General features: G+C 42.9%; 1 protein-coding gene across 1 annotated transcript; it reads left to right on the plus strand.

The window, feature by feature from the left end:
• The first annotated feature begins 14,797 nt into the window (after positions 1 to 14,797).
• TM4SF1 (transmembrane 4 L six family member 1) lies at positions 14,798 to 22,221 on the plus strand. Its single transcript, XM_060100203.1, has 5 exons — positions 14,798 to 15,104; positions 16,622 to 16,711; positions 16,792 to 16,937; positions 19,344 to 19,524; positions 21,351 to 22,221. Exons 1-5 carry the CDS (start codon positions 14,928 to 14,930, stop codon positions 21,363 to 21,365), a joined length of 609 nt encoding a protein of 202 aa, XP_059956186.1. The 5' UTR covers positions 14,798 to 14,927; the 3' UTR covers positions 21,366 to 22,221.
• Positions 22,222 to 25,642: the final 3,421 nt, after the last annotated feature.

A 25,642-nucleotide genomic window follows, 5' to 3' on the forward strand; every position in this document is an offset into this window, starting at 1 on the left:
TTGGGGTGTTTGCGGACTTTTTATGATTTGAGGCAGCCTCTCTGCTAATGGGTGGTGTTGTGTTCCTGTCTTTCTAGTTGTTTGGCATAGGGTGTCCAGCACTGTAGCTTGCTGGTCGTTGAGTGAAGCTGGGTGCTGGTGTTGAGATGGAGATCTCTGGAAGATTTTCGCCGTTTGATATTATGTGGAGCTGGGAGGTCTCTTGTGGACCAGTGTCCTGAAGTTGGTTCTCCCACCTCAGAGGCACAGCACTGACTCCTGGCTCCTCAATTTGGGATGATTTGTTGTCTCTTCATGTATTCCACAGATGCAGGGTACATGAAGTTGATTGTGGAGCTTTAATCCGCTGCTTCTGAGGCTGCTGGGAGAGGTTTCCCTTTCTCTTCTTTGTTCTCACAGCTCCTGGGTCTCAGCTTTGGATTTGGCCCCGCCTCTGCGTGTAGGTCGCCGGAGGGCGTCTGTTCTTCGCTCAGACAGGACAGGGTTAAAGGAGCAGCCTCTTCGGGGACTCTGGCTCACTCAGGCCGGGCGGGAGGGAGGGGCACGGAGTGCGGGGCGTGCCTGCGGCGGCAGAGGTCGGCGTGATGTTGCACCAGCCCGGGGCGCGCCGTGCGTTCTCCCAGGGAAGCCGCCCCTGGATCCCGGGACCCCGGCAGTGGCAGGCTGCACAGGCTCCCGGAAGGGCGGTGTGGACAGTGTCCTGCGCTCGCACACAGGCTTCTTGGCGGCGGCAGCAGCAGCCCCAGCGTCCCACGCCCGTCTCTGGGCTCCGCGCTTTCAGCCGCGACTCGCGCCCGTCTCTGGAGCTCCTTTACGCGGCGCTCTTAATCCCCTCTCCTCGCGCACCAGGAAACCAAGAGGGAAGAAAAAGTCTCCTGCCTCTTCGGCAGCTCCAGAGTTTTCCCGGACTCCCTCCCGGCTAACTGTGGCACATTAGCCCCCTTCAGGCTGAGTTCTCGCCGCCAGTCCCAGTCCTCTCCCTGCGCTCTGACCGAAGCCCGAGCCTCAGCTCCAGCGCCGCCCGCCCTGGCGGGGGAGCAGACAAGCCTCTCGGGCTGGTGAGTGCCGCTCGGCACCGCTCCTCTCTGCGGGAATCTCTCTGCTTTGCCCTACCCAGGTATGTGGGGAGTTTCTTGCCTTTTGGGAGGTCTGGGGTCTTCTGCCAGCGTTCAGTAGTTGTTCTGTAGGAGTTGTTGCACGTGTAGCTGTATTTCTGGTGTATCTGTGGGGAGGAAGGTGATCTCCGCGTCTTACTCTTCCGCCATCTTACCCGGAAGTGGTGGTTATGTTTTTTGAAGATCCACTCTCTTTTAAAGATACATACTGAAAAACTTACAGATGAAATAATTTGATGTCTGGAATATGCTTCCCATAATATGGAAAAGAGGAAGTATTTGAGTTATCGATGCAGCAAGATTGGCTGTGTCTAATTAGTGCAGCTGGCTGAGGGAATCTGCGGGGGCCTTATTTTATATTATTCTGCCTAATTTTGTTATGTTTGAAAGTTTTAAAGTAAACAAAATCATTAGAGATCAATTTTTCCTGAATGAGGACATGGTGGCCCAGAAGGTTGAGACATACCTCATTTCTGTTAGGTTCTATTGCCACATTGTTTAAAAAGAGAACCTGAATTTTAAAATTCACATTTGTTATGGATCAGAAATATTCCTATCTCTATTCCATAGGAAGGAGCAGCTGTGTAGTCAGGCAGCCTGGCTATGTGGTCATGAGGCAGGTCTATGGGTTTGAAGAAGGCACGTGCTGAAGATCAGCTTACCTGGAAAACAGACTTGGGGTGGAGATTGCCTTGAAGAAGGTTTCTTAGGGAGGGCTCTCGGGATCATCACCTATGAGGGGGTGGAGGAAACAGGACTGGGCAACAGGAGAAGTTGAACTATGATGCAGGTCCTGCAGGGACCTGAGCTGTTCCCACAGAGAACCCTGGAACTAAGGTGGCCCTTCCACGTTGTCCCAGTTGAAGCAAGGAGGTTGAACCTATTCCTCCTCACCAGTCATTAGAAGTGAGTTGCCCTCAGCAGGGGCTTTACCTCAGGTGAGGCAGCTTCCTTAGGCTGGGAGCAATTCCCACAGAGAGCCTCAGCTGGGGATGGCTGACGCGCCCAGCACACTCTCAGCAGCCAGGGAACAAGGGTCTCAGGCCCAAAGGGGATCTGGGCAGTGCCCCAGAGAGTTCACTACATGGCACCACACCAACTTTCCTGCACACCAACCCAAGGACCATTGCTCCTATGTGAATAACGTGTAAGGCTTAGTCCCAAAGGGCAAGTCTCTAGGTCAAATTCCTGACAACACGCACCAAACCCATACAAGGGGACCAAAGGTATTGTACTAGTCACATTGTTTATATCTATGTGACTCTGGTAGTAAATATCTTATATGACAGTGGTCCCCAAGTCCCTTGAATTTCCCAAAGTGGCAGTAGGGCTTTTTGAATTGTTTCCAGTACAATGTTGAAGTGAAATCTAACATTAATTTTTAAAAATTAGTTTTATTTTGAAATAATTTCAAGTTTATGGAAAAGTTGCAAGAATAGTGCCAAACACTACTAGGTAGCCTTATCCAGATTCACCAATTGTTTTTTTGCTATCTTCACTTTATCATTTTCTTATATAATCACCATACAATGCTTAAAATCAAGAAATTCAACGTTCATAAGATGCTATTATCTAACCCACAGTCCATATTCACATTTCACCAATTGTCACAATAATGTCCTTAATAACAAGGTTTTGCCCTCTGGTCCAAGATCCAATCCAAGATTATCCCTTGCATTTAGTTGCTATGTGTCCTTAGTCTCCTTCAGTCCAGCTTATTTCATCCCTATGACACATTTGAAGATTGCAGGCATCTTTGGCGGGAATATTGTAGAAGTGACTGTACTCACTTTCTATACAGCACAATAAATTACCACAAATTTAGCAGATTAAAACAATACACATGAGACTTTCCTGGTGGCGCAGTGGTTAAGAATCCACCTGCCAATGCAGGGGACACAGGTTTGAGCCCTGGTCCAGGAAGATCCCACATGCTGTGGAGCAACCAAGCCTGTGCTCCACAACTACTGAGCCTGCACTCTAGAGCTCGCAAGCCACAACTACTGAGCCCGTGTGCCACAACTACTGAAGGCTGTGCACCTAGAGTCCATGCTCTGCAGCAAGAGAAGCCACCACAGTGAGAAGCCTGTGCACCGCAATGAAGAGTAGCTCCTGCTTGCTGCAACTAGAGAATGCCCATGCACAGTAATGAAGATCCAATGCAGGCTAAAACAAATAAATACGTAAATAAATTTATAAAAGCAAAACAAAACGATACACATTTATTATCTCACAGTTTCTGTGGGTCAGGACTTTGGGCTCAGTGTAGCTGAGTGCCCTGTGAGGCTATATCAAGGTGCAGTCAAGGGCTGAGTTCTCATCTTGTGGCTCTACTGGGGAAGGACCTGCTTCCAAACTCACCCAGGTTGTTGGCAGGGTTTACTTCCTTTTGGCTGTAGAGCTCATGCTTCTTCAAAGTCAGCAAGAAGAGCAAGACTCTAAGATGGTTCTGCTGGCAAGATGGAGGCTGATATGATGTAAGGTAACCGCAGGATGACTCCCATCACCTTTGCCGTATTCTATCAATTAGAAAGAAGTTGCAGATCCCACCTACACTCATGATGAGGGGGTTCTACAAGGACATGAATACCAGGAGGTGGGATTACGAGGGCCACATTAAAGTCCACCACAGTGATGCTGCATCCTCCTTGCATCCTACCCAGTGGTTCACGATACCCATTAGTCTCACTACTGGTGCTGTTAACTTGCAGCACTTGATTAAGGTTGTGTCCACCAGGCTTCTCCAGTTACTCTTTTCCCCTTTATAAATCGTAAGCATTTTGTAGGGAGATACTTTGATACAATGTCAATAGTACATTTTCATCAAACTTTTAATGAATTAATGTCTCTATAAACTTGTGAATTCCTATTTTATTCAACAAGTCATAATCTATTGCTAATGCTCAAGCTGTTCCAGGTTTGGCCTGGGAAAGCTGTTTAAAACTGGCCCCTGTGTCCTTTTGACAGGGATCCATCATCCCTTAAGCACTTCCTTACTTTCTGGTTGTATTGCTTATATTTTTATTTTCTATATATCCTGATGTTTCAGTATCTTAATAACATTTCTGGCTGGGGAGAGACTACCCCTCCTGGGGCCAGTCAGCTCTTAGAGATAGCAAAGGCCCAGCATGCCTTTGACATGCAAACTAATCAGTCCAGAGCCAGATGGCCCCTATCTGGCCCATGACTCCAGGAGGCAATTCTCCTCTGCCTTCATCATCCCAGGACCAGGTGCCAGGCAACTAGGGACAATCCCTATAGCTTAGAGCCTGCTGAAATTATTCAAACTAGCCAATTCTAATTGTCTACCCTGCCTGCCTTGCATTGCCCTTGAAATGCCACCAATGGTGGCCTAAGCTCTCCCCTCACACCTGCCCCTTCGGCCTCCTGACCACCCTAGTGTCTTTTCCATGTGGCCCTGGGTGGCATCCTGTTTCCAAGGCTGTGAGTATAATACATTTTGTTTTCCAGGCTTCCACTGTGTCTCCTCTTGTGGCCACATCTGACTGACTATTACATAAAAGAACACAGAACACAGAGCACAAGATATTCCAGAATCATCTTGTATTTTGCTGCTTCAGCCCTAGAATCAGCCATTTCTCTAAAGGGTCTTGGTTCCTTTTATTGGAGAATGGTACTGGGTTAGCCAAAAAGTTCGTTCAGGGTTTTCCATAACATCTAAAAACCCAAACGAACTTTTTGGCCAACCCAAAATTTAGAAACTGGTATCTGGGTGCTAGGTGTATTTTACTTATAATTGTATTAACATCTGTGACTATACCTGTTCTCACCTGACCAAACCTCCTGGATTGGAAGCAATATGGTGGAGTGGTTAAGAGGGTCAGCTCTAGATCCAGACTGCCTGAACTCAAATCATGGCCACCGTGAACACATTGCAAGGCCTTGGGAGAGTCTCTTATAATTGATCACTTGTGTGATGGTGTTTATAGCAGTGCCTACCTCAAAAGGTTGCTATGAGGTGTCCATGTAAAGTTCTCAGTCTCAGGCCTGGCACACAGCAGTTATTCAGTAAATATTTATTGAATGAAGGATCTTCATGTTGATCAGAAGCTCTGAAGGAAGAATGAAAATGAGGGGAAAACCTTAATCTACATCTTTTTTAGAAAATAAATAAAAAGTGAATTTGTCAGGGATCTTCATTCTTCTTATGGAAATGTTTTTTCTTTAAGAACTCCCCACAATAGCTTTTAAATTGTCTTTAATATACTGTGAGAAGCTAGAAGACCTCTTGTGAAATGTCACATATGTGATTCAAGAAAAAAAATGCTTTGCACTCATTTATGTTCGTGTTCTTCCTTCTTCGTTAAAAAAAAAAAGAAGAAAGAAAAAGTAACTCACACAATCCTCATGCCAAACCTGTGTCTGGGACTCTGATTCCTAAAAACATCAAGTCACCTCAGAAGACACCACGACTATTGAGAAGACAGTCAGGAAGTTGGAGGAGGAGGTGGTCAAGAAGGACAAGGTCCTGTAATCATTCTCCCCTGTTTTCTCATGATGGGGAGCGAGAACAGCCAGAACTTGCATCTGCAAAGGAAGCTGCAAGGCAGAACAGGGTTTCTACATCCTGAACCTGCTGTTAATAATATCTTCTTGACAACTGGTATCTCTAGCCCAAATTCCTGATTTAATTACTCAGAGGGACGGCTATCCTGAAGGCTCTCACTAAAGAAGCTTATTTTGTTTCTACTGGGCAAGGAACAAATGCATTAGAAATATTCTAGATGATTTTTATGTTTCAAATTGGTATTTCAGACCCTTTGTTATTCTTGCTCAAGTATTCCTCACCTTTTAAATCTGAAAAAGTAATTTCTGAATCATTGTGAAGGCATTGTTGAGAAACCATGACTCTAAAGAATCTTTCAGTCTTTTGTAACAGGCCAGGCTAACTGTTTAACTTGAAAATGGAATAAATTTCCCATCAGGGTTCCCAGAGTACGTGACTGTGTTTTTGTAACCTACGACAATGAAGGGAGTTGTCACTAGATGATTCGGCTAATTAGAATCTCAACTCCCTTTCTGGGGAGGAAATCTGAGGCATGGTGTTTGTACTAGATGCTGGGGTAGTGCTTACTTGGACTTCGGTTCTCCTGCATTGGTGCCAGGTAGAGACTATGAACGGGGAGATAGAAAGTAAGGTCAGCATCCACCTTGGCCAGAACTGAGCCTTTGAGCCAACCCAAGTCTGCCATGTTTCCTTGATGTCTGTCTGTCTGTCTGTCTTTCTCTCACATACACACACACACACACACACACCCCAAGTCTCAACTACTCCACTGTTGTAATGCTGTTCTGGGTAAAATTCCCTGGGGCAAAATCAGCAGTAATCCAAGTTTTCAGCTCATTCAGTATCGGTGGGAATTGTGCCATGCTAGAGTTTGACTGACAGCCACAAAACCAGTTTGGCTGAGAGTGGCAAGGCCACGAGATCTAGGTGGTTACTTGGAGAAGTTCACATTGCCTCTTATTTATGCTTCAATCTAAATCTTGGAGAGTGCTGAAGTCATAGAAACAATTAAAAACTGTACAGCAGGAAGATTCTTTTTATTCAGAACTCAAACACACACACACACACACACACACAAAATCCCCTGTCACCAGGGATTCCTGGAAAGTGGTGCCTAAAAATCACCTCTGAGCCAACCACTCTCACTTCCTTATGTGATCTTCAACTGCCGGCTGGCAGAAGCTCCACTGGGCTGAATTTTAAATGACAGGAAAGCAACAGGGGAGAGAATTCCACACTAACCTTTCTGAAAAAAAAAAAAAAGGCAAGCATATTTTTTATATAAGCTCAAAGGCCAAGTGGGGAAATCCTTTTACACATTAGACTAGGGTAAAGGAAATGAAAATAGGTTTATTATTTCTCTCCTATACCAAATCTAGAAAAAGAATAAATTAGTCTTTTTTTAAACTTTTAGTGGTACACATATCTTGATTTTTGACAGTTCTATTATGCTACGATAAAGCCAAGTTCATGGACTACTGTCCATAGGCTTAGTCCTGTGCTGTCCACCAGGGTTCTGACCATTCAACCCACATTGGTGGAAAGTCTCATTTGAAAACACCAAGCTAACTTTATTTTTAAATTTTTATTTATTTTTTAAAATTGAAGTATAATTGATTTACAATAGTGTGTTAGTTTCAGGTGTACAGCAAGGTGATTTGGTTTTAGGTGTATATGTATATAACTATATTATTTTAAAAAATTCTTTTCCATTATAGGTTATTACAAAATGTTAACTATAGTTCCCTCTGCTAATACAGTAAATCCTTGTTGTTTATCTATTTTATTTTTTTTTATTTTTTTATTTTTTTTCTTTTTGCGGTATGCGGGCCTCTCACTGTTGTGGCCTCTCCCGTTGCGGAGCACAGGCTCCGGATGCGCAGGCCCAGCGGCCATGGCTCACGGGCCCAGCCGCTCCGCGGCATATGGGATCCTCCCAGACCGGGGCACGAACCCGTATCCCCTGCATCGGCAGGCGGACTCTTAACCACTGCGCCACCAGGGAGGCCCTATCTATTTTATATATGGTAGTGTGTATCTGTTAATCCCATACTCCTAATTTTTCCCCCTCCCAGGTTAACTTGAAAATCATTTATCTAATTAAAGTAGAACCCAAATGATTAATGTCTGGGAATTATGTTATTCAGAACTGCCAAATTAAAAGTCCTTAAATCTGATCAACATTTTTCATTGGAGAGGGTGTGGTGAAATAGTAGAAAAAAGCCAAACGTGTGAAGGGAAGAGCATGAGGGTCTGAGTCAGATATACCTGAGTAGGAGTCCGGAACGTGTCACTCACCAGCATCGTGACCTCAGCCTGCATGCATAACCCACATAAGCCTCAGTTTCCTCACCTGGAAACAGCTCCCCACAGGACAGCTGTAAAACTCAATTACCACACAGGAGAACTGACACGTGTTTATACATTATTGTTCCTCCCTCCTTCCTCTACTGCACAGTAACTTGATAACAGTTTTTGTCATCCTCCTCAAAGGCAGCTGGGATCTGGGGAAGTAAAAGAGAACTACAAAGGGAAACACCTGGTTGATGGGTTCCAAAAACACAGACGAATTCATCACTTTTCATTTTTTAGGGTTTGTTTTTGTTTTAATTATCTGTGGCTTTTCTTCTGAACTGAAATTAACCCTTCTGGACCTCAGTGGCCTCATTTATAAAATAACTAGAAAGTTGGGTCACCTGCATCAATGGCTTTCAACTCTGACTGTGCATCGAATTTCTTGGGGAACTTTCTTAAAATGCAAATTCCTAGCCCCACCTCGGAGAGTCTCTGTTTCCCTTGGGCTTTGTCAGTGTGTATGGTTTTAGAAACCCACAGGCCATTGTCCATTAAGACTCAGATCATCTTTGAAGCCCTCCACCATCTCATATGGCAGGCTCTGTTACAAAACCCAAGGAAATGATACTCAAATCAGAAAACAAGAGTCCTGCTCTCTTAAAAGTATTTGTGCGCTGGTTGTCACAGGCATGCTCCGGACACCCTCAGCTCACCCGTCCCACAAGGGGGCAGGCCAGCCCTTCTGAGCAGACAGCCCCCAAGAAGGGAGAGCTAGACCCACATCTGGAGCTTCAGAATATGGAGCAGATGTCCCAGGAGGTGTCTTGTCTGAAAATGGCAATGAGGCCAGGGAGTTCCCTGGCTTGATGAGGGGGTAAAATGATGGCTGTGAAATGTTGAGCTAAAACTACCAGATGGAGATGAAGGAACTGAGAAGTAAATGGGTGAGGGGAAAAATATGAAACTCTGGCTTAATCTTGGGCCAAGAAGCTTATTTTTTTTGGCATTTCCATTTGTTTGTTTTATATTTTAGATTCCACATATAAGTGATAACATAGGGTATTTGTCTTTCTCCTTCAGACTTCACTTAGTATGATAATCTTTATTTAGGCCCACCCATGTTGCTGCAAATGGCATTATTTCATTTTTTTATGGCTGAATAATATTCCATTGTATATATGTACCACATCTTCTTTATCCATTCATCTGTTGATGGACATTTAGGTTGCTTCCATATCTTGACTATTGTAAATAATGCTGCTGTGAACATTGGGATGCATGTGTCTTTTTGAATGAATGTTTTTGTCTTCTTTGGATATATACCCAGGAGTGGAATTGCTGGATCATATGGTAGTTCCATTTTTAGTTCTCTGAGGGACCTCCATACTGTTTTCCACAGTGGCTGCACAAATTTATATTCCCATCAGTGTACAGGGTTCCCTTTTCTCCACATCCTCATCAACATCTGTTATTTGTGGTCTTTTTGAGGATGGCCATTCTGACAGGTGTGAACTGGTGACTCATTGTGAGTTTGCCAAGAAGCTTATTTTCGACCCAAGAATAAATTGAGCTACAATCTAAAGTGAGGGGAAAGCCAGGAAGCTGTGGGTAGGATGGCTCACTACTGCTCCCTCTCTCTGCCTTCCTCTTACTGTTGTTGGATACCCTGACTTCAATTTCAAGTAAAGAACAGCTCCTGGTTTCTCCACCTGGTCCAACGCTCACCTTTCCCTGAGGATGCCTGCTCCTCCATATACACGGTTGCAGAGATGGCTTCTTGCAGCAAGTTATTCAGGCCCCCCAGGCATGGGCACGCGTCCCAGTCTTGTCCAGTGCAACTCCCTTCCCTCAGGATCTGGGGTTCGGATGGGTCTCTTGAACAGAGAAAAATGTAAACTTGGGTATCGTCAGTAGCCGTATTCTTTCATGTGAGAGAGAAAACAAGTTTTCATTAAGAAGAATGAAGTTATGGACAGAAGAGTCAAAAACATAAGATGGAGATTGAGGAGGACATTCTGGCTTTCTCACAGAGTTTGGTTCCCCTTGTCCATGATTCCCACCATCCCATCTGCATCCCTACCTTTGGAGTTCATAACTAATGTCCCTTTGGTTAAAGCAGTTGGAACTGGCTTCTCTTATTTATAATCAAAAGAGCTCTAATGAGTATGGTTATTATTTATGAATGGTTATGTTTTTCAAGTGTCAGTTGAATGAGAAACTAGTGCTTTCCCAACAAGGAAGGCAAAATACACATGGAAGAAAGCAACCAGGAGACAAGAGATATGAGTTAGAATCTTCCTCTTAGAATCCCACAACCACATAGAATCATAGACCACTGACATTAGTTCTTAAAGGTAACTGCTTTCTACTGCCCACTAGCTAGATGACATTGGGAGGAGTCTTTAATCCCTGTGGGTTTAACTAAAATGACCATAAAGATTCTGTGAAGGGGTGGGAGCTGAACCATTCACTCTATTGAGGCTTCTTCCAACATTACAACCTATGCTTACATTGATATTATCTTGATATTATCAAAAGGAGTTTTCCTTGGAATTATTCTTGAAGTCACATTCCACAGGTCAAATGGTTAGGAGAGCTCGTTATAAGAGGCACATGGCAGCTGCTCATGTGCATGACGGGTAAAACTGAAATTTTTCTAATTTAAGCAAAACAAATGTCAATTTTGCCTAACTTTTCATAAGACATTTTGGCTTCACTTAAGAGCAAATCATCTTTGAACTGACCATATTCAGCTTCCCTATGGATTTGAACAAAATTTCGCAAATATTTATTGGCAGCCAACTAAATGCCTGACTGTGTTAGCTGTTGTGCCTTCAGAGGAGAAAAGATAACCTTCTCTCTAGGACCTCAGTGGAGCTGGGGAAGCTGGTGAGGATGCGCATTAGTGCATCATGGTCTGATGGGTGCTCAGTGGGGGTGTGTTAAGGGCAAAGTGGGAGTGATGAGCCTCTGGGAGGTAGGCAGGGGTGTGATGGAAGGTGTCACGGAAAAGTGATGAGTTTGGCCTAGGGAACAAAGCTGTGTGGATGGAATGGGGCAGGGAGGAAGAGCAGGGCCCTCTGGCGGTGGGACAGCAGACCTAAAATGTGCTCACAGACCAGTCCTGTAGTGCAGGATAAACCCCTCTTTCCAAAGGTATTTGTCAGTTGAGGTTGATTCCAGATGCAATGAGGGAGATAAAAGTGAACTTTTAATAATTGTTGGAGCTCCAGTATTTAAAAATTAGTCACAAAAAAGAATAAAGGGACCCAGTGTATATTGGAGAGATGGAATATTAGGGACATAGATATAATGAATGGTAAACGGAGTAGAGACATCTTGCCTGGGAGAGTGTGTCGATGAAAATAGTAATAATAAGTAACATTTAAGGGGTGATTGCTGAATGCCAGGTGCTTCACACCTTAGACACGTTGACTCACTTCATACATCATAACTCTCTGATGTAGATTCTATTATTATCCTGTCTCAGAGGCCCTCTTCCTCACCCATTCGTTCCGCTTTCCTGCACTTATCACCAATACACAATGTATTTTATTTATTTAGCACTACTTTTTATTTGTCTCCTTCTGATAGAATGGACTCTTCTTAAAGGGATTTTTGTTTGTTTACTGCTGCATCCCCAGCACTTAGAAAACATAGTAGGAGCTCAATAAACATTGGTGAACCAATGAATGATAGAAACTGAGGGACAGAATCGTTGATAACTCGCCCCAAGCAAACAGCCAGGCAGTGGCAGGGTCAAGGAGCAGTATTATGGACTCCAAAGCTAAGAGGGTTCTGGAGTGAGACTGTGGGCTCACAGAGAGGCAAAATAGCGTTGAGGGACTGGAGCACCAGCCTGCTAAGAATAGCCTTAAAAAGTCATTGATCCATTTATTTATTCATTCAATTTTCAGCAAAAATTTACGGAGCACCTACTAGGCACCAGGCACTGTTCCCGGCACTGGGGAAGGAATGGTGGACGAGGCAGAAAGGGTTCTCCGGTCAGAGGGGAGGAGAGGGGAAGACAGACAACAGAAGAGGAAACAAGTGAATACATAGAATAATTTCAGGGATGATAAGTTCTGGGATGATAACAGAACAGGGGCATGTGATGAAGAGTAACTGAGGTGGGGCACAGCATCATAAGGTAGGGTCCTAGGAAAGGGCCTCTTTGAGGTGATGTATGAGCAGAATCCTACAGCTTGAAGCCGTGGAAGAAGATAAGACACAGAACAAGGAAGACAGGAAGGTAGAGGTGGGGGAACTGCCAGCGGTAGGAGTTGGAGTGTGGAAAGAAACCCATGGCGATAGCAGGTCTGCACAGGAAACTGAGAGTTCATGGCCAGGAAGAAGGCCAGGGTCATCTGTTGGGCAAAGTCTGGCTAGGACCAGAGCCAAGTGGCTAAAGAAATTGTCCAGAAAACCATATGTGGTCTTACACCGAGAGCTGAAACAGAAAGGACCCTGCTTAATTTATCAGCTGAGGGGTAGACGCAGAGGGTGGGCAAGGGAAAGGGATTCCATATTGCAAGAGAATTTTGTCAGCTCAAGCCTGAAAGCGCCTTATGCTGAGTTGTGACGTGTCGCCACAATTTGTGCATGCACTGTCTTCTGGTAGAGCTGAGGCACCATTGGAGGTGACAGTGGCCTTAGAGAACATCTAATACAAATGAGACTTTCCTGGGCTGTGGACTGGACCAGTGATCCCCAAACCTGAGTGAACATACGACCCATTTGAAATGTTTGTAAACAAATGCAGGTGACTGGACCCCATGCTGATAAATTGCTATTCAGGACGTCCAGCAAGGGAACAGGAATCTGCCTCTGTCATGCAAGTGGTCTCTGGACAGGCCACATCTCGAGCAACGTGGGAAAGGATCCACTAACGGGCTTCAGGGAGTCCGTGCACCCCCAGGAGTGGAATGAAAAATGTGTGTGTTTGCATATATGTACAGTTCTTTTTCTGGGGGGTGTCCATACCATTACAAGACTCAGAAACTTAAGAAGCACTGATTGAGTCCTGCCCCTTGTCTTAGAGAGTAGGAAACAGAGTCCCAGGAATATACGCGACTTGCCTGATCCTCAAAGCTGGCAGAGAGCAGAGTTGGGCTGTCACCTCAGACTTTCTCTTTCCAAGCCCCCCCTCCCTCTCTTCTCCCTGCACCCCTGACAGTAGGGGTGGGATAGAGAAGGAGGAAGGGGATTTACGCACTTGGAGACAAAGTCGTCAAAGGATCTCTCTCCCCCTTTTTGACCTCTATCTATGGGATAGGTCCTCAGAGGTGAGGGTTAGAATGACGATGCCTCAACAGAGGACCCAGTCATTCACCTGCACTGCCACCCCAGACCCTGACACCAGTGGAATCCCGTTTCCAGTAGGACTTAAAGCCAGGACAGAGGGCACACGTGCCTGGTTCTTGGATGCATGGTGGTGATGGATTAATGTTCTTGTGAAGACCTGCCTCCCTAAAACTGAGCAGGTGGGTGGTTTCAGGCTTCCGGGTCTGCACTCAGTTTTCCATCCATCTATTTCTTAGGCCACTCTGGACACTCATCCTTCTTAGTACACTCAGGCCATATGTTTCCTCTGGGGTCCTTTTCCCAGTCTGGATCCCACATCATTAACCCCAGCTGGCTGCTCAGTTTTGGTATGTGTCCTGCCCTCTAGATTTGATCCGAATCCTTCAGACACTGGCCTCAGCCTGAGCTTCTAGATTCACCGGTGAGGCTCACCTTCCTCTTTTGAACTAACAACTCCTCATCTTGACCTTTTGCCTCTATTTTGTACTCACCATTTTGTCCTGGTGATGGGGTCCCTCCAGTCCTCCTGGCCTCACCTGGCCACTCAGTCCTCCCCACACCCAGCTGGCCGGTGCCACCTGCTATTCAAGGGCTAAAATTATTCAGAATCCGACCCCTCCTTCTGCAAGATAACCGTACCAGAAAGTTAGTCTAACACCCTCTCTCTGCTTTGCCTTTTGAGCCTGCAACAGATCTGACTGGTAGACTACCGCTTGCCCCTGTGCCCTGCTCAACCATGTGTGTTTCTCCCAGTAATTCCAGACTCTCTCAATCTTGTTTCCCCACTCTGCTTGCCAAGTTCCTTTCTCTCTTCTCCTTTCTTTTTCTTTCTTATTCTTTTTAATCCTTCTCCCAGGCTTTAGGCCTCCCTTAGACCTTCCTGGCAACCCTTCGCCTGACTGCAGTACTCAGGAATAAAAAGGTGCCTGAGCCCTTTGTGTTGACTAATGCCACCTTTGTTTTGGTGCCAGATTTGTTTTGGAGGCAGATGTCCGGGAAGGCTGGACGGTAGGCGCAGTCCTGCCGAGCACACCAGAGGCAGAGGAAAGAAGGCAGCTCTGTCATTTTCCCAAAAGCTTCCTTAAATCCGTGGGTGATGGCTTGGACCCCTTGCCTTTAACAGACAAGGGAACGAGCTCAGAGCTCAGGAGACTTGCCCCAGGTCTCGGATTAAATCAGTGCAGAGGTGAAAGGGAACACAGAGCCCTCAGACTGGAAGCTGTCCAGACAGCTGCATGGAACAAAATCACAGCCTCAGAACTGTCATGCTGTGGACGCTTGGCACTTACTGGAAAGTTATATTAGACTTTCCTGTGGATTTTTTTTATCCTGCGAAGGAGTTACACAGTGAATTCCTTGTGGAGGATTAATCATCTTCTCTCTTGCCTATGACTGAAGCTGTTTCTCAAGTCCTGCCCCTGGTTTCGCTCGTCCCAAGGATTTCATTTGAAGGGCGGGACATTCCCCCACCCCACGCCCGCCCCCAACCGGAGCCTGCAATCAGGACCAATGAAAGCCAAGTACCTCATCCACCCAGTGACTTAGAACTCAGAGTATTTAAGAGGTTGTAGGAATGGGCTGAGAATGGCTTTGGCTTTCTCCGCAGACGGGCGCGCTCTCATCTAATCTGGGCCAGCACCGAGCCAAGGCGCAGAGTGAAGGGGGGGAAAATAAACTCCGCCACTATGTGCTACGGGAAATGCGCGCGATGCATCGGACATTCTCTGGTGTGGCTCTCCATCCTCTGCATTGTAGCTAATATCTTGCTGTACTTTCCCAATGGGGAAACAAAGTACGCTTCTGAAGACCATCTTAGCCACTTTGTGTGGTTCTTCTCTGGCATCATAGGAGGAGGTTTGCTGGTAAGTCATTCAGAATCATTCCAGCCTTAAAAAATTCTTTCTTGTTAGACGAGATGTTGTCATAGAAAGTTTTCTATGAGGCACGTTTCCAAATCCAGGATTTTTGTTCATTCTTCTTTTGAAAGCAGATTATACGAAAGTTGGGATAGGCATAGTGTATTGATTTTATTAGATGTTGTTTTACTAAATCCCCTTTCAATGAAAAGTGGACTACTTTTTTGCTAAACTCTCTTACTTTACAGCTAGAAACAGATACTCGCTTTTAAATCAGATTTGAAAAGCTATAGTTTCTAGTCCTGGAGCAGGTAGTCATTTAACCTTTGCTCTGGGGAGCTGGGAGAAGTCCACTGGTTCTCTGTCTAAATCAACAGAGTTTGGGATCCAAATTCTCTGCTGTTTATTCTCAGGCATCAGTGACAGAGAAAAATATTGTATTGTGAGTGCATGGCTATTGGGAAAGGACTATACATTTTCTCCTTTATGTAAGCCTGGGGTGTGGCATTCAGGAAAAATCCTTCAGTTAGCAGCAAATCAGTGTCTGAAGGTAATAGTGGAATGTGTTGTTTGTCCCAAGGTTTGTTTTGAAGTGAAGTGAGAGGAATTTGCCTGCCAACCTGGGAGATGAAAGTATTAGTTTCAACTACAGCATGGAAATAATGTGGACAAACTTGAGTTTGCCACTTTGAAATGCTGGGACTGAGAATTTTGAAGAGAAGTTTTATGGAATTGCTAATACCACACAGAATATTTTTCTTAGTCAAGTAAAGGATACTTAGACTTAATACACTAACTATGGTATGGCAAATCTGCTTTGAATTTAAGCATTACCATCATATTAACATACTCATTTGTCTTTTTTTTTCCCCACTAGTTTTCAGGTCTGTTTTTGTTTTGTTTTATTTTTTGAGGTATAGTTAATTTCATAATCATTTGTCTTTAAGACAACACCTTGCTTGTTTAAACTTCTTTTGATCTTGAACTCAAAGTATTTCCAACTTATGTTATTTTAAGAGATTTATTGTGAAACTACAACCATGCAATGTGTCTTCAAAGAAGCACTTCACTTCTATTATACAGAGCTTTCATCTCTCTTGTTTATAAAAAATTTCAATTATTCTGTTGAAGATTTGTTGTTATCTTCTATGCTTTTCAAGGGAAAACATACAAACAAACAGACTTAAAAGACAGGGTTTAATAGTTTCCAAACAGCGTTTACCTCTGGAACTATGTTATGAACTCTTATGGATTAACACATTTATAGGTAATTATTTTACCCCTCCCATGCTACAACCTGACCCTACCTAATGTGATACATTACATGAAAACAGAGGGATATTACCCTCTAGAGGTTTTTTTCTCTCCTCAGAGTTTACATTCTTTGAGATATTTTGCCAACCTAACCCAAAGACATTCAACAGTGTCAGAAAGAAAAATATTTTACCAAAAGATGCTGAGCCTGACTGACCCTATGGACCCGGGGAAAGACAATGACTTTAATTTGCGTGTTTTCTAAACAGATGCTCCTGCCAGCATTCATCTTCATGGGGCTGGAACAGGACGACTGCTGCGGCTGTGGCGGCAACGAAAACTGCGGCAAAAGATGCGCGGTAGGTTTTCCTGCGCTGGTGGGGAAGTGGTCCCTCAGAAGGGAGCTGTGCCTCACTTCTGGTCATCCTCCTTCCCCTAGATGTTTTCTTCTGTACTGGCCGCTCTCATCGGAATTGCAGGATCTGGCTACTGCGTCATCGTGGCAGCACTGGGCTTAGCGGAAGGACCAAGATGTCTGGATGCCAGTGGCCAATGGAACTACACCTTTGCCAACACGGAAGGAGGGTAAGTGATTGACCCCCATCAGGTCGCACACATTCTTATCCACCACGTGTGTATAGTGGTAAACCCATCAAACTAAAAAGGCATCAACCATTCATTCATCCATCCTCTCAACCAGGTTTTATTCTCACTAACTCAGGCACAATTTAGGCAAGGGGTATCGGAGGATGAAGGCCCAGTCCCTGACCCAGAGAAGCTTTTTAATGGATTCACTGACTCAGTCCTTGTGATAACGGTATGAGGTGACTTCCACTGTTGCTTCCATTTTACAGATGTGGAAATGGAGGCACAGAGAGATGAAGTAACTTATCCAAAGTCACATTGCTAAGACATGGCAGTCATGATTTGAACCCAGACAGCCTAGCTGTGAAGTTTGTGCTTATGCAGTGTGTATACTATGCCAGAGCAATTGGCTAATTTTACTATTTTCTAAGAAAATATTATGGAATCCTTATATAATATGGATTAAAACCATATGAATTTAACCAAAGCCCAGGGTCAATCATACTACCCCCCCCCAAGACACACACACACACACACACACACACTCACATATAACATAATAACTGTGTATAACACACCCTTTATTTAAAGTGATCAGGCTGTATAAGACAGATCTTATTCATGACTTTAACATCAGGAAAATTTAAGTGGCTCCATTGTTTTATGTTGATACTTATTTCTTATCCATTATTGAGAAAAGAACAGAAATAGCTGATAGAAACTGATGTACATGATGATAAATGAATGACACTCTGTTTTGAATTTTGAAAGGTTTAGTAATGAGATTCATGAGTGAAAATAATAAGAATAATGAATTTGAAATGCCTTTATATTTTCAAGAATGTTTGTCTCCCATGAATTTTGTAGCATATAATGAAGTCATCAGATCATGAATATGGAATTAGATAGACCTGAGTTCAATCTCAGCTCTGCATTTACTGTCTCAGTAACCAGGAAAAGGTGAACTGAGCTCTCTGCACCTCAGTTATTTCATCTGTAAAATAAAGCCAATGGCAGTTGTCTGGAGGATTAATAAGATACCATGTATAAAATATTTGTCACAGAAGCTGACTCAGCATGAGCACTGCCATTCTTAGCTGTTCATATTATTTACTAGTTTTCAACAGGTACAGCCCAACGGTAGCTTCTGAAGGAAAATCAGCACTCACAGTAGTTTGAAGTTTTGGTGTTCAAAATTGTTATTGATCATGATTTTTCAGCTCATACTTTTCATGCTTTGTTGTGAACATACTGAATGTACCAGTACAAATTGGTTACACATGTATACAAAAACATATGATCTATTGCACAAACCCACCTCTAAAAAACATTATGATTAATCCAAGGAGAGGTGAGAGTATCACTAAACTTTTTTATAGCTGATTATTTTATAGCCCCTCTCGTGATCCACCCCAGCTTCTGCAAGAAACCTCCTGCTTCTGTGTTATTCCTAATTTCAACTTGTCAAGAGATTTCAATATGGGGAATAACAAGCCAGTGATTAGCTGCTCAATAGCCAAGTGGAGCCAAAGAATTTTTTTTATATTGTGTTCTGAAATTATGGACTTTTGTTCCACTTTACATGCAGAAAGATGGGGCCAGAAGAACAGAATTTTTTTGTATGTAATCAACAAATTGAATTTCTGATTGGCTCAGTGAACCATTCCAAGGCGAGGTCTCTAATTTGCAGCTCTTTTGTTCTGTTGTGGTAGGAAGAAGTGATAAGGAAAGAATTATACCAGATCTCTTAGTGGAATTAAGTCAATATTAGATTTTCCCACGTGATTGAATCCTATTTCATGAAGAATATATATATTCAGATAATGACCCCAGTATGGCTTGCTAACATTTTACAGTGACTTCGTATTGTTATTCATCATTCGATGACTTTTCCAACGTGTTGAGTACTTACTATGTGCCATATACTGGCTTGGGAATTGGATATACAATGATGAATAGGTCTGGTTCCTACCTTCATGGAGCTCAGACTTGTGGACTAGATGAATAAGCAGCTCTTCTCCCTGGCCTAAGTTAGGTGTCCTTCCTCTATGGCCCTTTTACCCTTGGTTTACCTGATCAGTGTACTGGTTACACTGAGATTAGCTATTGTTTCTTCTCTTAAGCGATGCTTTTCCAGGACAGAACCCAGGCCATTATATCCCCACCTCTGTCTCAATGTCTAACCCACACCGAGTGTTCCATAATCTTTGTTGAATTTCTTGTTTACTACAGCAACAACATCTGGGCTAAATTCCTCATTTTGTGGAATGACTTGGATTGGAAGAATCTGATATAGGGCACTGAAGAAATCTATTGATTAATGAAAAAACACCACACAAAAAGTATGCTTATGAGACATCCCACTGGGTGTGGCCATATGTCAGAAGTTTCTCTTTTAATCCACAGTTACCTTATGGATAGCTCCACATGGTCCCAATGCATTGAACCCAAGCATGCAGTGGAATGGAATGTCTCTCTGTTTTCTATCCTCTTGGCACTTGGTGGAATTGAATTCATCTTGTGTCTCTTTCAAATAATAAACGGAGTGCTTGGAGGCATCTGTGGTTATTGCTGCTCTCGCCAACAGGTAAGAACCTGTGTAAAAATGCACCATAGTTTTCATCCTAGAGAAAAAAGCCAAAATCAAACCTTGCTCCAACTACCAGTGTTTATTCCATTTTTTGTGGAATAGCATTTACAGCATTCAGTTTTGCTCTCAATAGTAAGCTTCCTTGAGTGCCACAGTCACTGGGTTATCTTGGTTTTTTGTAGCTGGCCCTGTGTATATAAAACAATGTCACCCATAGACAGAGTGCCCCTTCAGGATCTAACCCACTGCCCCTGCTCTGGTTGCAGAGACACAAAAGAAGTGTCCTTTCATTGCTTGCTCTCACATTCCCAACCAGTATACACAAGTAATAGCCATCATCCATTGCCCTAAGCACTGTGCTAAACCCCTATTCCAGAAAAGCCTATGATGCAGAGATTGAGCAACATTTCTAAGATCACCTAGTAAGGAAGTAACAGGCTTCAAACCCTGGGTCATTTTATGTCACAGCTCCTTCTCTTAACCTGTATGCAGCACTTGCTGTTCTGTTGGGTTTTCTACAGTTCCTTCCTAATAAGGAGTCACAATAATGCCCAAACAGCTAAGCCTAGAGAATCACTAGTAGCCTTTGAATAGCAGCTCATTAAAAGCCTTTCACTGTGAAAGAAAACCAGGAAGCACTTGTTTCCTGGGGATATGATTTTGAGGAGAAATACACATTTGTTAATAAAGAAAGTTTTTGTTTCTATATTTTCCTAAAAAACATATATTACTGAATTGATGGAAGTCCAGCTTTGGTCCAATTTTTTTTAAATGTCTTATTCTGTAAAGCAGGAATAGATAAACAAAAACTTACTTAATTTGTATTTTCGTAACCATTCACTTCTCTGGTTCAAGGCCTCCTAACTTTCTTTCAAAATAAGACAAAACCTAATGAAAACGAAAAGCCCATTGCTACAATGAAAAACTTTGCTGAACATAGATGGAAACTTTCTACGATTTCTGAGGGGAAGTTAAAATAAAATTCTAGATTTCCTTATCAGGCAAATAAAGCAAGACTAATAATTGCCTTGGGAGCCTGCCAAATTTCCAAGAAAACAGCAGAGTGGAAAGCCTTCAATTTGGAGTCGTTTCCAGGCAATATGGTTGGGGGGGGGCAAAGAATGCTCTCGGGATTACTATAAAATAACCTATCTTTAGCCTTGAATTTCCTACAAGGCAGAGTTTAAATTAGGTGAGAACCCACTGCACTTCAGCGCTGGTGCATTTGTGGGGCGGGCATAAGTGTCAACGACCAAAATTGCTGTAGTGTTCGGCAGAATGACACTCTCCTCTGAGTGGTGGGGGGCAACCAAGAGTCCCACTGGGTTTCCCATCTGAGTCGCAGTAGGGAGGCTTCTTCCCAGACACTGCAGGTCAGATCTGTTAAGTTTGTTTGTAAAACAAAAGACAGTTTCAAAGAGCAAGGTTTTTAATGTAGATGAGTCAAATCTGTAACTCTGTAGCATTTAATTCAAAAGTTGCCTGCCTTGAGCCCCCATCAGTTGTGAAAATCCCAAAGCATTATCTCTTAAATCCCTGGATTAAAAACCCACCCCAAGCATATTCAAAGCCAGCCAAGCATTGTAAACTGCAGTTTCCATGGCCTCTTTCTGCAGCTTTTACTGGGGAAAGACAACAGTCTGGTTTGTTTAGGAAACATTTTGTGAGCATTGTCAAAGCTCTCAGTGTTGTTGATCCAACCTCTGCTGAAGCTGAGATCAGTCTGCTTTACGTTTGCTTAAAACAGGAATTTAAAGCACTGAAATTATACCATCATTGTTTAGCCTGATCAGAACCTGATGCTTATTTCATTTTCTTTACAGCAATATGATTGCTAGAAGAACTACCCCAAGATAAAACTACAATCTTCCTCAATGTCACTGTAATTTATATAATTTACTTGTAATAATTTGTAAAACTTTGTACTAGTGTATCATACAGCACATGTTCTACTTTTATAAGTGAGTATAAAGACTGGCATCTTCACGGGATGTCAGTGTTTGAATTTAGCAAAAAAATTCTTTTTTTTTTAGGAATAAGAAAATAAACCACACTCTGGAGGTGATTTACAAACTGAGTGACAGTTCTCAGCCTACCTGAGATAAACCCTGGCTGAGGTCACGTTTTTGAGAAACATTACAAGGATAAATATCACATTCTGATTACTACTGTAAATATTTATATGTGCATGTGTTTATGAAATGAATGATTTCAAGTTGCTTTTTTAAAGACCATTAAGGAGAAAATCCAACAACCTGAAAAGATGTATTTTTTCACTGTTTATATGGTGTTTCCCATTTGCATGCCTGCAAATCTCTAACAAGGGACCTTTTGAATTGATTCGTGTTATAAAAGAGACAGATACTTCCCTGGCGTGGGAGGACAGGTTGAGAATGCGCGAAGCCAAATGAGTGAGTCAAAATACACATGCAGCGAGTTGTCGCAAGGACTACCAGATCCTGAATTTTCCTAACACGTGGAAAGCTTTTCGTCCTTCAAAGACAGGACTGAGGATCATGGATTTAAAAAGAGAAAGGCCTGGATAATTGGACAAGAAGAAAGATGGGGAACGGAATAAAGCAGTTGATCAGCATCATGGGAACATGGCGGAGGAAGGGCGGGAGGACCATGAGGAAATACCCCGCCCCCCCAAATTTGCTTGTTTAAATACAACAAATAAAGTATTCACTACCGTTTTGTTGTTTAGTTTCATCATCCTTTGTTTCAAGTTCCTCCTTTTTTCTCCCTTTTTTTTTTTTTTTTTCCAGTCTGCAGGTTGTACGGTCTCCATTGCTAGGGGCTTTGTGTCTTCTGGTTTCTTTATCCCACTTTCTTTTCTTCATCTTCTCCCTCCTCTTCCACCTTCCTCTGCTATCGTTGCATTTGGGCCATCATCCTAGTTAGGCAACCTTCCTTTCCACTGGGTGCTGCAGACATCCAGCTCCTGAGGAATGTAACAGACATTTTCTCTCGATATCTTACATCTGTTTTATGGTTAGGCTCTCTCCAGTGACAGGATCCCCTGACCTATTGTGAATTGTCTTCAGAAATTGTCAGCTTTTGGTGTTTATTGGCCTATGCAACAGACAAGCTAGTGAATAAAGAAACTTCACTGGCAGTTAGACAGCAGAACTCCTCCTAAGAGCCAGTTCTCCTGCCCAAAGGGGTCTAATCTTTCTTGTGCCTCTGTCTTTCTGGCAGTCTGGTGAAGCTTATGGACTCCTTTGAAGAATACTGTTTAAGATGCATAAAACAAAGACATAGGATGACAAAGTAAACCCAGATATCTATTTTATCAAAATATTTTTTTAAATTATAAGATAGTTGTCTTGATAGGCAACTCCATCACACAAACATCTGTAGACTGGAAAACAATGATCATGTGTGATCTGGCAGTGGGCTAAGGAGGGGAGAGTCTAAGAACTACTGTACTTTTTTTTTTTTTTTTTGCGGTAGGCGGGCTCCTCACTGCTGTGGCCTCTCCTGTTGCGGAGCACAGGCTCCAGACGCGCAGGCTCAGCAGTCATGGCTCATGGGCCCAGCCGCTCCACGGCATGTGGGATCTTCCTGGACCGGGGCACGAACCCGTGTCCCCTGCATCGGCAGGCGGACTCTCAACCACTGCACCACCAGGAAAGCCCTACTGTACTTTTGAAATATGATTCCAACTGAACGATATTTTGAGATACATGCAACAATTTTAATGTGATATTGAAAAGATGTGTAATTTTGTATTGTTGCTCAAAGGACCATCAGTGTTGCTGATACTGCTGTGATTTGTTGCCTGCAGTCACAATAAAGGAAATACTAATTTTTCATAGACGTTAATAAAAACAGTGACAAAGTTTTTTTCCCATCCAAGTTTAACACCTCCTCCCACCACAGATATCTATCCATGGGCCTCTTAGGAGTTCTTAGACACCAGGTTAAGAACCCCTGCATCCAAAAAAGAGGCATAATGATCAGTCATAAGCACTTTTCCCTCCTAAATCTATCCTCAAAGGAAATGGAAATAACGATTATTAACCATGATAGTAATAATAGCAACTCAACTATTGAGTTCTGTGTCAATTACTGTACTTCATTTCTACACACATTATTTCACTGAACTCTCTCAACAGCCCTAGTAGGGGATACTTGTCTCCATTGTATAGAGTCTAAGACCAGAAAGGTTAAGTAGTCTACCCAAGGCCACATCTTTAGCAAGTGATAAAACTATGCATAAATCCACGTCAGTCTAACATGAAAACCCACTTCTTTCCTTGACCCCCTCCACCTCCTCTGCTACCCCTGCCCAGGTGCTGGGGTCTTGTCTCCTTCAACACTGGAACTCAGACTCTCCGCCCACCAAAAGGGGCTTTGACGACCCTGTGACCTCAGTCATCCGCATCAGAGCTCAAATTTGAGTGACTCAAAGTTTCCTCTAGTTTGTAAATCCTTTCACAGTAGACATTGCCATTGTCCAGAGGAAATAGCTTACACAAGTTCCCTTCTACCCTAGTTTATTTCTATTCATAGCTCACACTCTGGGTCTGTAATATTCTAAACCCCTCAATTCAGCTGGAAATTCCCTCAGGGATTGTACCAAAACAGCTTATTATCACCTGGCAACATAAAAACAAAAATTTCTGTAGAAACTGAATCACCTGAATAGCACACATGGCCTCAAGGTTAGATAGTTCCTTCTGAGGATCATTTTACTGTAGTTACTAGATTTGCAAATAACCACCTGCATAAAGGAAATCTCTTGAAGTGAAACCTAAGGAAATTGATGGAATGGTACCTTTACTACAATCTCTTTTTTGTACGTGTGTGAGATTTCTTTGATTATGTTTCCTCTGACACTTACCCTAGTATGAACGGGTATGGGATTTGGAGCAATTTTTCAGAAAAGGGACAGTCTAGAAAGTCTGCCAATCTTTTTTAACCCAATATTTTTACTTTAATACCTTTATTTTAAGAGGATCATCAAGGATGTTCAGTTTCCAGGGATAACTTTGGGAGTATTGTTTATACCTAGAAAAATGACAAGAGCTTAAATGTCTGACAACAAGGAACTGGTTTGATAAAATGTAGTCAACACAGTAAAATATTATGCATATTTATATTTATAACATATGCATACACTAAAAAGTAATTTGGATGAGATTCTGGGTGATTTTTGTCTGGATTCATTTTGCTTATCTATACTTGCTGAAGGGTCTCCTATAAACACATACTACTTTTGGGAAGAAAACAAAAAGGAGAAAAGAAAGATTCAGGTCCTAAAATTCAGGGAACAGTCCACAGTCTTTAAAGGACACTTCCCAAGTGTGTGAGAAAACCTTTGTTCTTGTGGGTGAACAGAGGAATCATTCCATGGTAAACACTGGAGAATAACTGTGTCTGCAATTAGGTGGGGGGATGAGCCAGGTGAGATAGGCAGTGACTACAGGCTAAAAATATTATGGGGAAAACCATAATTCCCACTCTGTGTTTGGGAAACATAAGTACATGGTATCTACTTGGTCTAGCTACTAAATGAGATGTTTTATAAATATCAAATATGTATCTGTTTTTTCATTTTAAAAATGAAAGTAATGAAATACTTCTACTTTAAGCAATGGCCTTTTTTCAGGACATTTTGTAGCACAGCCCGAATTTTCCTCATTTTACTTTTCTGAGATGAGAGGAGGGTTAACAACAGCATAGGTTTATAGGACTTGGCTCAGCCTGGTTTGTGAAAATGATCCAATGCATTTGAACAAGTAGAGGAACTGAGTCACCTACCCAAAGGTAGTACAAATTGTTCCTCCTTCCCTTTTCACATGAAATATTTGTGTGTGTGTATGTGTGTGTGTGTGTGTGTATCTTTGTCAATTTAGGTACTTATTTTGATTACTGCAGTTATAGAAGTCTGCTAGGCCTTTCTGGAGCTGGATTTCATGTTAATTCTTGGAACTGATCAAACAGCTTCCCTCCCTTTCTCTCTCTCTCTCTCTCCTTCTCTCTCTCTCTCTCTCTCACACACACACACTCACCACATATGTACACACATTTTCCTACTATATAGCAATAAAAAGGAACAGACTACTTCAAACGAGACAACATTGGTGAATCCCACAAATATTGAGAG

The sequence above is a fragment of the Mesoplodon densirostris genome, chromosome 5, assembly GCF_025265405.1.
Source record: "Mesoplodon densirostris isolate mMesDen1 chromosome 5, mMesDen1 primary haplotype, whole genome shotgun sequence".
Lineage (NCBI taxonomy): Eukaryota > Metazoa > Chordata > Mammalia > Artiodactyla > Ziphiidae > Mesoplodon > Mesoplodon densirostris.